This window comes from Rhinatrema bivittatum, chromosome 13 (genome assembly GCF_901001135.1).
Source record: "Rhinatrema bivittatum chromosome 13, aRhiBiv1.1, whole genome shotgun sequence".
Taxonomy (NCBI): Eukaryota; Metazoa; Chordata; class Amphibia; order Gymnophiona; family Rhinatrematidae; genus Rhinatrema; species Rhinatrema bivittatum.
The window spans coordinates 49,273,792-49,283,545 of record NC_042627.1 but is presented as its reverse complement, the minus strand read 5'-3'; the positions used below and the strand labels follow the sequence as shown (position 1 = coordinate 49,283,545).

The 9,754-nt window shown below is 40.4% G+C and overlaps 1 protein-coding gene across 2 annotated transcripts in view; it reads right to left on the bottom strand.

Moving 5' to 3' along the window:
• Nucleotides 1-1,065: 1,065 nt before the first annotated feature.
• The window catches only part of PRTG (protogenin), a 219,983-nt gene continuing 211,294 nt past the window's right edge, over nucleotides 1,066-9,754 (bottom strand). For both annotated transcript variants that reach the window (XM_029575503.1, XM_029575504.1), the window contains 4 exons: nucleotides 8,501-8,621; nucleotides 7,544-7,709; nucleotides 5,620-5,721; nucleotides 1,066-2,961 (listed from right to left, as the gene is read on the bottom strand). In XM_029575503.1, the coding sequence (XP_029431363.1) occupies nucleotides 2,557-2,961; nucleotides 5,620-5,721; nucleotides 7,544-7,709; nucleotides 8,501-8,621 (794 nt within the window). In that variant the 3' untranslated portion in view covers nucleotides 1,066-2,556. The remainder of the gene's footprint in view (nucleotides 2,962-5,619; nucleotides 5,722-7,543; nucleotides 7,710-8,500; nucleotides 8,622-9,754) is intronic.

The window sequence follows — 9,754 nt, the reverse complement described above, 5'->3', positions numbered from 1 at the left end:
AAGGTGAATTTTGAAAAAGCTGCGAACATACACATTAGCACATGCATGCACAAATAACACATATTTGCATAAGTGCTATTTTAAAAATGTCAAAAATACACGTGCATGAATTTGCTCATATAAAAAGGGGTGGGGCCATTTACACATATAAGTTGCTCTTTTATAACCTGTGAAAGTGGTGTGCGTTCAGCTACGACCTGCGCATATTTACACCTGCTCATTATCTGGTATAAGTAAGAATAACATTCTTTATAGCCAAAAACTGACTGGATGAGGAGGCTGGGTAAACAGGGGGGAAGTCAGGCTGAAGAACCAGCAGGGTCTTGAGACAGACTGGGCAAAATGGTGGACTAGTTGGTAAAACTGGTTATTTCCTTCACATGCATATGTTACAAAATGTTACGATTTACACGCATAAAGGTAGTAAGGAAAATACACGAGTTAAATCTGCATGTGTAAATGATTAAAATTAGGGGTACAAATATTCACATATAGGAGATTTGCGCCACTTAAATTTTGACTTCCCCTGGTAAGTGGCGTCTTTGCTTCCACTTAGCTAGATAAGTCTCAAAAACCACTACATATCCGGCTAATTAAGATAGCCAGGTAAGTGTTTAAACACACTTTTATCCGGCTATTTTGAAAATACATGCCGCATATCTTTTAGATACGGGAACATGCTGTTGGGTAGATTTACGTGTACTTTATATAGTGTGCTCATATTTGCATGCACAATATAAAATACATGTGCATGCACACGCGTATCCATACAGCTGCATATAGGGGCACACGCACGCTTGTTTTAAATTTATCCTCCCTGCGCATAAGTTCACCAGCGCAAGTTACACCCTCAGCGGAGAAGGCATAATTTCATTCATGTACTGGGGCACTTATGTGGGAATTTTCAAAGTAAATTTAAGCACTTTAAGTTTGCTCGCAGACTTTACAACTATGTGGGCTATTTGAAATGTGTCCCCCATACTAATTCTTAATATTCAGGCACACTGACAGAGCTTCTTCACTTTCTGTCAATCAAAGAATTCAAATGTTCCTGGTTTGGTAAGCTTTTGGGAACATCCGAGTAAGAAGTATACTTTTTTCTTTACTATCCCAGTATGCCAAGATTACATTACTGAAAGAGAATTTACATATTATCAACTAGGTAAGGGTGGTCAAATGCTTAAAGAGTAGCTTTTGAGATAGTCCAACTTCAAATCATTGCGTGAGGGTGCTGGCTAAGCAGCACAGAGTAATGGTGGATTTTTTTCAGCTTGCAAATAGCAGTCACTTTTCATCTTTTTTTTTTTTTCTTTCTTTCTTTTTTTTTTTACAAAATATTTTATCCTACACTTTAACGCAAAAAAGTGAAAGGTTCTCAGGAAACTTAAGGTTATGAGTAAAGTCAAATTTTAAACTGGCAAATAATTTAAGTGTAAAGATATTCCCACACTTTTCTTTCCAGTACTGCTGATATTGTACCATTTGTCACAGCGCTATAGTACCATTCATGTGGCATCGTTAGCGTTTGGTTTGGTAACAGAATTGATATACAATTGGCACTTCCGGTTTTAAAAATATAAAGCGCTTTTTTTTTCTTTTTTTTTTTTTAATATGCACATAATAGCTATAGTCCCCTTCTCTTTTTGCTGTACTAGAAGCTTATTCCCCTTGACCTCTGTTCTGTGTCATCAGTTCTGAGTCCCTGGCAATGACCTTGTCTGTCTGGCAGAGTCTTTAATAGCTTGGATTATTGCTCTAATCAGGGGGAGCTCAAACAGGTTTTCAGGGCCCCTCCCTCTCCACCAGTCAAGTTTTCAGGATATCGCTAAGGAATGGGCATTAAAAATATTTGCATACATAGGAGATAGTGCATGCAAATACATCTCATGCATATTCATTAGCGATACCTGAAAACCTGCTTGGCTGGAGGAGGCCCCAGGGACCGGTTTGAGCACTCTTGGCTTAAATAATAACACTTTGAATGTTTCATCCCTCCTCTGCCCCTTCCCCCCTGCCACAATATTTTCCCCCATTTCATTGTCTAGGTCAGTGCTGTTGATTTTTTTTTTGTACATTTTTTCTCATCCAATGTGTCCCAGTTTAAAACTAAGAGCTCAGTGTCTGATTCCTCTACCTAGACAACTCCTTTGAACAAGCACACAATTTCGCAATACACAGAAAAATAAAAGAAAAAATACTATTAGGAAGTATTATCTGTTACATAATTGTGGTCAACTAGAATATAAATGAGGTAAAGCAGCCGTGTGGTGCTCATCACCAGGCCACATGAGGTAGATATTCAGCAAAGGGAATGAAAACTGGCCCTTTGTTCCAGTGACACGCATTTCACCTCCTGCCAGAATCATTTACCTGGCTTTTCACATTGCTGAAAAACTGAACATTCAAAAGCGTGAGTGAGTTTAAAAAAAGGCATAATATTCAGCAGAAGCAGCCGGAATCACCCCCCTGAGGATCAGGATCCCCAGAATTATTTTTGGCTCCCTGCTCTTTGTCCTTCGAACAGACACAGACTACATGAAACTCTGGTGCGGCAGGCTAGACTGGGAGCTCATCCTTGTCGAAAAATGGAGTGTTGGACTTTGTCTGAAGAGCCGAGGTAGCAGTCTGTTCAACAGCCAAGGACAACGAGGGTTTGTCATAGTTACTTGAGGCAGGGTTCAACTCTGAATTGCTCTCTGGGGAAAATTCCAGATTGGAAGGATCGGGTCTAAGAGCAGAATAAGCATGCATCTCATCACTAGATTCATGGGAGTATCTTCCAGAATCCCCGGTCTCATGGCTTCCCTCGCTGTTTGCTGAATGCTCAGCATCGGTTATCATGCTGAATCCCACCTGGAAACCATTTGGCTGGCCTGGTGATGTGGGAGACTCATCCTCACTAATCAATACTTTAGTGCCTGGCTGGTATAAGCACACACTTTTGACAGTTCTCCTCTGTGGCTGTATAAAAAAAAAAAAAACGAAACAAGAAAGCCACTTAATCCACCTAAATCAATTGCAATTTCAGAAAGATAAAATGTATGTAGTAGGATTTACATTTCAAACTGTACACTTATTTGTTCTCTGAAGAATAATACATTGTTCTACAGCCCAAATCCCAAATGCAAATTAAACTTAAGCCTTGTGGCCACTGGACTCATCAACAAATTCTGTTCATTAAGGATGACCAACCAGCTCTAGTCCTCCAGGGCCACAAACATGTCCAGTTTTAAGAATATCCACAATAAATAGGCATGAGCTACACTTCATCTAAGAACCAGGTTGTTAATCTTGAAAAGCAGATCTGTTTGCAGCCCTCAGCAACTCGTGTTGGCCATTCCTCTGTAGGTGAATGTTGCACAGCATTTTTAGTCTGCACTGCCCTCCAACCGACCCATTTTGATACTTGGCCACAGTAGCCTCCACTGTCAAAAGTAAAGAGTAAGGCAGCATAGTCTCGGTCATGCTTTCTGTTACATGAGAATTAAATTTCTCTTTTTTCTAACCATGGACAGGCAGCTTTCTTATCTCTGTCATTAGGGCCTCATTTACTAAGCATTTTTCCCATAGACAGAGAATGGCAGAAAAGCCTTAGTAAATCAGGCCCTAAGGGTGCTATTTCTACCATTCAGGTCCTTTATTCTCTCACTCATACAGAAAAGAGCACCTTGTAGGTTAGCTAAGAAGGGGCTACCTCAGTCATGCCCAGCGATATCCAGTGGACATCATTCTCAGTTGTACGATGGCAAAAGTGTTCAAAGAATCTATAGAAATATGTGGGATCTATGTTTTTATTTGGTTGCTTTTCATTGTTTTAATTATGTTCTATGTTATTGTTTTATTATTTTATACGTTTATCATCTGTTTGGTTTTATGCTCATTGTGTTATAAACCGCCTTGAACTTTGCCTAGACAGTCTATACATTTTTTAAATAAATAAACGCCATTTTTATCACAACTAAAAACTGGCTGTTTTCAGCTTGATTCTTGGACTTCTGCTACCCTTAATTTAGAGGCTTTCAACTTCCAAAAAGTGCACAAAATTTCAAGGATAAATGGATGTCGCCAGCTGACTTTTATGAAGCCTTCTTGTTTCTTTAAAAATTGTAAGTTTCTCAGCCTCAGATGCAAAAGCATGAGTGCTCTTCAAAATATGGCTACACTGAATCTTTCTGAGTTCTATGCTTGTCTATATTTCAGGCTTCATGACTCTGATGTGATAGCCAAAGAGTCTGTTAGTTTTTGGGGGGTTTTTTGGAGTGGGAGTGGTATAAATTATTAAGTGCACCATGCACGTATCCAAAATGTTAAAGTGATAACATAGTAACAGAGATTGGCAGCAGATAAAGACCGAAATGGTCCATCTAGTACTCCCAGCAAGTTGGTTTTTTTTTTAAATGATATTTTAAAGGTAATAGCCACTGCCACTCCATGCAAGCTACCCCCAAGCCTTTTGTTAAGGAATGGTAAGGGACATCCTGAATAAAACTGTGCTAAACAGACTTCAGTTTTTAATTCAGCCAAATTAGTGAATCATATATAAAATATCTTATCCTCTCCATTTATACTGCAAGAGTTTTGCATTTCCAGGATGGGGTAGGTAGGACCTTTTTTGTTGCCACATTGGTGTAAAGAGGAGATTCATCCAGGTATATAGATAGACATGTCATTTTGTACCTACTGTTTGCTTATCTGCTAAGTTCTAATAAAGTTGTCCGGCGTGGCCTACTCATACCCTTATGGCAGAAGCAAGCCCTCCGTGTATTGCGGAAGTGAACAAGACGCTAAATTTTGGGCAGCCTATGGCACCACTGGGCACCACGTGCCCATAGGACAGGGGCAGGCCTTCATACCTACAAAAGAACTTAAAAGTGGGGAGGTCAAGCCAATTTCAGCTTGCACGGCTGGATGGGGGCCTCTTGACCTCCAACATTAACACCGTCCATTATAAAAGTGATGGGGGGAGGTAGGTTGGGCCCACCCCTCGCCCCTTGGTGGGCTGGGAGAGCCCCTCTCAGGGCAAGGCAGTAATCAACCAAAAAAAATCAGCCAAGTAACAAATCCAAATATAATGAGAATCCTGGATGAACCCCAGTTGGGCATAATAAGAATGAATGGATTCATGTAAAAGCTGCAGCCACCTACTTACCCAGTTGGGCATAATAAGAATGAATGGATTCATGTAAAAGCTGCAGCCACCTACTTACCCAGTTGGGCATAATAAGAATGAATGGATTCATGTAAAAGCTGCAGCCACCTACTTACCCAGTTCTGATATTTGTTTGGACCTATCTGTTCTTTTTCTGTTATTTTGATTCCATGTGTTTTATTTTTGTATACCACTGTACACCGCTTACAACTGTGGTTGTAGGCAGCCTATAAAGGTTTTTAAAATAAAGAAATATATACATATATTTGGGAATTGCACCTGTTGGTGGAGGGGAGAGACAACACAATTGTAGGAACCCCCTCAGGGCCAACGGGTCCAGCTGGACAAGGTGGTGAAAACCCATTCTTTTTTGCAAGTTGAATCATTAATGTCACATTGTACTTAAAATTAAAACAAAAACCAAACTACACACTAGCTTCATACTGGATCTGCAGCTGTGCATTATTTACCTGTGCTGTACTGGTCCTCTTAGTGTCTTTAAAAAACAACCATTTTTTCTTTCTTTGGTTTATCACAGGGCCATAGCTATTAATGATCAAGTCAGATCCACCCTAAAATAAAAGAAAGAAAAAGCTCAGTAATCCTAACTCAAATAGCTGTTTTATAAAATGAAAAAAAAAAAAAAAAAGCAAGACTGCACACACCATTCTGATATCCCCACACTCTGGGCCTTATTAAAAAAAAGGATATTTTCCACATTGTCTGCAAAAAATATCTTTATTTGAATAAGTCCCTTTGGTCTTGATGTACTAAACTGCAGAAACTTCTGCAAACAGGTTTCCATGTGCCAAATTTATCTGTTTATTATTTACTATGACATTTTGATTCCCAACAGCATCAAAGTGGGTAAGAAACATCCATGATATGATCATACTCCAGCCAGCCCACCCTCATACCCTAACCTCCCATCCCAATAAAACAACAACAAAAAAATATAATCCCTGAAATCCCAGTTTTCATGCCCAATTTTGTAAATTTAGATTTAACTCACGTCTTTTTCATTGGTTGCTCAAGACGAGTTACATTCAGCTGTTGAAGGTATTTCCCCGTCTCCAGAGGCCTTGCAATCTAAGGGACCTATTTACTAGGAGGTAAATGACCTCCTAAGTTTGTACCTGAGACAATGGAGAGTGAAGTGGCTTGTCCATGATCTCAAGCAGCATAGTAGGATTTGAACTCTGGCTTCCTGGATTCTCACCCTGCTGCTCTAACCACTAGGTTACTCCTCTATATTTCTGCAGATTTGCCACTTTGTAGTACTAACATTTTGCAAGTATTCTACTTCGTGCAAAATTGTATTTAAATTCAAATTAACAAATTGCTGCAAGATGATTACAAATTTTGTAAAAATCAGTGCGCAAAAAATGTCTTTGTGGGCTTGTGATGGAGTGTACTGATAACTCCCTCATTCTACCTTAAGAAGCTCGGCTCAGGGTTTTAAAGCCTTAAGGCAGAACACCACAAGAGATTCTGGGTAAAGGGAGGTTCCATTCACCCTACCCTAAGAACCCAGTCCTAGAAAGCTAGGGGAGGCCCAGGGAGCAGACAGGACCTCCTGGTACACTCATATAAAGTATGTTTCCAGACAGTTGTGCCTGATGCAAGGTGAGCTACTATTTTGGTTTCTGTAATTGTGAAGCACTGTAAATAAATATTGGCACCAGAAATGGACTAGTTAAGTTCCATTCCTGGGCTATTCCTGAGGCCGCAGCAGGCCTGAATATGTTACAGGACTGTTTTTTGAAAAATGAGAAGTACAGCTCAATGAAACATCTTTTTCTGCCAGACTCCATAGCAAGTATGAAAGTCTACACCCAGCTCATTTGCATGTCATAGCAAACCTATGCATAAAATTGGCCAAATACCTGTGGGAAATCACACAGTTTAGTACATTGGCCTCTTAAGTGTCCTTAAAGAAGAACTGGTGTCTTCCAGCTCTTGGCTAAACTTCAAATGCTCTGAATGATTTATCTCAGAGATCCCAATGAACGTAAATATGTTATTTCAGCTATAAACGGCAGAATCTACTTGTATGGAAATTCGTGTAGTACAGCTCTAGTAACTGCACTGGCCCTAGAGAAAACTGGAGTAACACTTTTATTAGACCAGTGCCAAAAACGAGGGCGTGCACAAGGTTCTGAGACTAAAATGCACTTGATTCTATTTTTAGCAAAATATTGTCCTATAGCTTTCCAGATGTGTCTAAAATGTATTCCATTATATTTTATTCTGAATAAATTGTCCCTTCTGTTTATACTATTGTTCCATCAGGAAATGAAAACTGAGTATTATGTCTAGAGATACTTAACTTTTATTTACTGGAATTAGGGAAGCCTTTTGTAATTACATAAGAATAAATACGTTTGACAATACCTTTGCATCAATGAAGCCGTTTCCCAGCATTATAGGCATTAAGGATTCTGCATTCTCTTCCATCCGGCTCAGGCTTTTTCCTACCTGGTCGCTACTGGGCAAGGAGATTCTAGCGTGGGCCGGCTGCTCAGGCCCTTGCTGTACAGTTTTAGGAGGGGAAGCTTTCCTGGAAAAAAACAGAAAGAAAAAGAAAAACTTGAATTGAACTTCACCTGAAATCTGCAGAAAGGTTTGCAGTAATGGAATAAGACCTGTGTTTATACATTTTTAAATATAATATTTATTTTATGCTGCTTATGTTAATAACCTGCACTGAATGAAAGTGAATTTGTTTTACAAAAGTCTTGTCACAAATCCAATATTATTTCAAGAAACAAAAAGGCCGAAGATAATGGAAATTATTTCCCAATGTGACAAAGGTACATCATATTATCTAGTCCAAGCACACTTTAAAATCCTCTAAATATCACTTAAGTACCAAACAGCAACCTCTGAGCCACACTTACTGTATCAAAACTATTGGCCCTTTGTTGATAAAAAACAAAGAAACATATTTTATCTTCACCCTCACCCCCAAAAACATATCTGAAATATTGTATGATATTGACTAGATACTGACTGGAAAGACAAGCTGCTGCATCCTATCTCTTGGACCTAGATCAGTCTTATCAGGCGAATCCTGGTCTCAAAGAAAGAGCTGATCCAATTCTACTTTCGCCCCAGTCCATCTAGCTTTATAGAGTCTGATAACAAAAATACTCTACAAAGGAAAAGAGCCTGGGAATGGTGCCCTAAGCATCTTTGCTCACAGTTAATACTTGAGGCAGATGTTCTGCTAACAAGGGTGCTTTTCTAAGAGCTCAAGGTTACCAGAGGCAGGCTGAACCAGCCCTGCTCCTGACTGGAGCCATCTGATAACCACATTAGGGCTCTCGTCTTTGATTAGTCAGTACATACCTGGTTTTGCTGCGGTAGATCAAGATTAGAATACAGATAAGGATACAGGTCAGGGCTATGCAAACTCCTACAACAATTCCGGTCATTGATTTCTGGTCCAGGGGATAATAACCAGCAAAAACTGTGATGGGAAAGAAAAATATACATCAGAAGCTGAAGGAGAGGTGCAAGGGCTCCCACTTTCAGGTGCAGCAGCAGCAGCCACAAGAACCTGTTTCGTACTGTTTTCAAAGTGCTTATCAGAACTTGCTCATTCTTCACCCCCATTTTCCCTCCCTCAGGGGAGCTGTGGGTGAGCTCCAGCCAGATGAAGAGACGAGAGAGAGAGAGAGAGAGAGAGAGAGAGAGAGAGAGAGAGAGAGAGAACATAAGCATCTCTCTGGAGCACCCAAGTCACTGAATATTACTTTCCAAACTTCCAGGATTACGGGTACTTCCGAGGTCAGTGCTGCTGCAGGGTACAGTGGTGAGCAAGATAGGGAAGCAGGCTGCTGCCTTCTAAATATTAAAAGCCGCCACTGCAGAGTAAGGATTAAAAAAAAAAAAAAAAAAGATATGCCCGGATAACCCGGAGCACCATCCACCAGGAGTGCTCCAATAAGCGAGTCCTGAAAGCATGATGCAACGGCTATTTAGTTAAAGTATTCATTTCCCACACTCTGCAAAGTTCGGGGCAGGGTGCATAAAATTACACACATAACTTAAAATAAAATCATACATGTGAAAAGGTTTTCTACGCGCACGATACAGCAGAGAAGAAACAAATGCCAGACATTCAGAGATTCAGTGAATCCCCACACCTCATATCAGGCACAAGCACTTCACGCATTTTGCCTCTGAGAGGGGCAAATTTTCAAAGCCGCTGTCCCGGGTAAAGCAGCCTGACTGAAAATCGCGCAGGCAAGAGCAAGCGCACATTCAGTGGCAGGAAAAAGAGAGGCGTTCCCGTAGCCGTGTTCCGATCGAGTCGGGGAGGCCAGTGGTATAGACACAATTGATTTTTCAATGCATGTATGCTGTTCCTGTTCCCCCGCCCTGCCCCACTGCCCATGCACAAATAGCAGATGCAAAGGACATGCAAGCTTTCAACTTGCACACTTTGCGCATGCTCATTTTTAAAGAGAAACAACATGGGCAGTTTCTCTTTGAACATTTTCAATAGACTACCCGTGTTAAAAATCACCAGCGAAAATTTGCAAATATGCGGACTGCTCGGAAAACATCCATGCAGCAAGCTACCAATCGGGGCCTAAC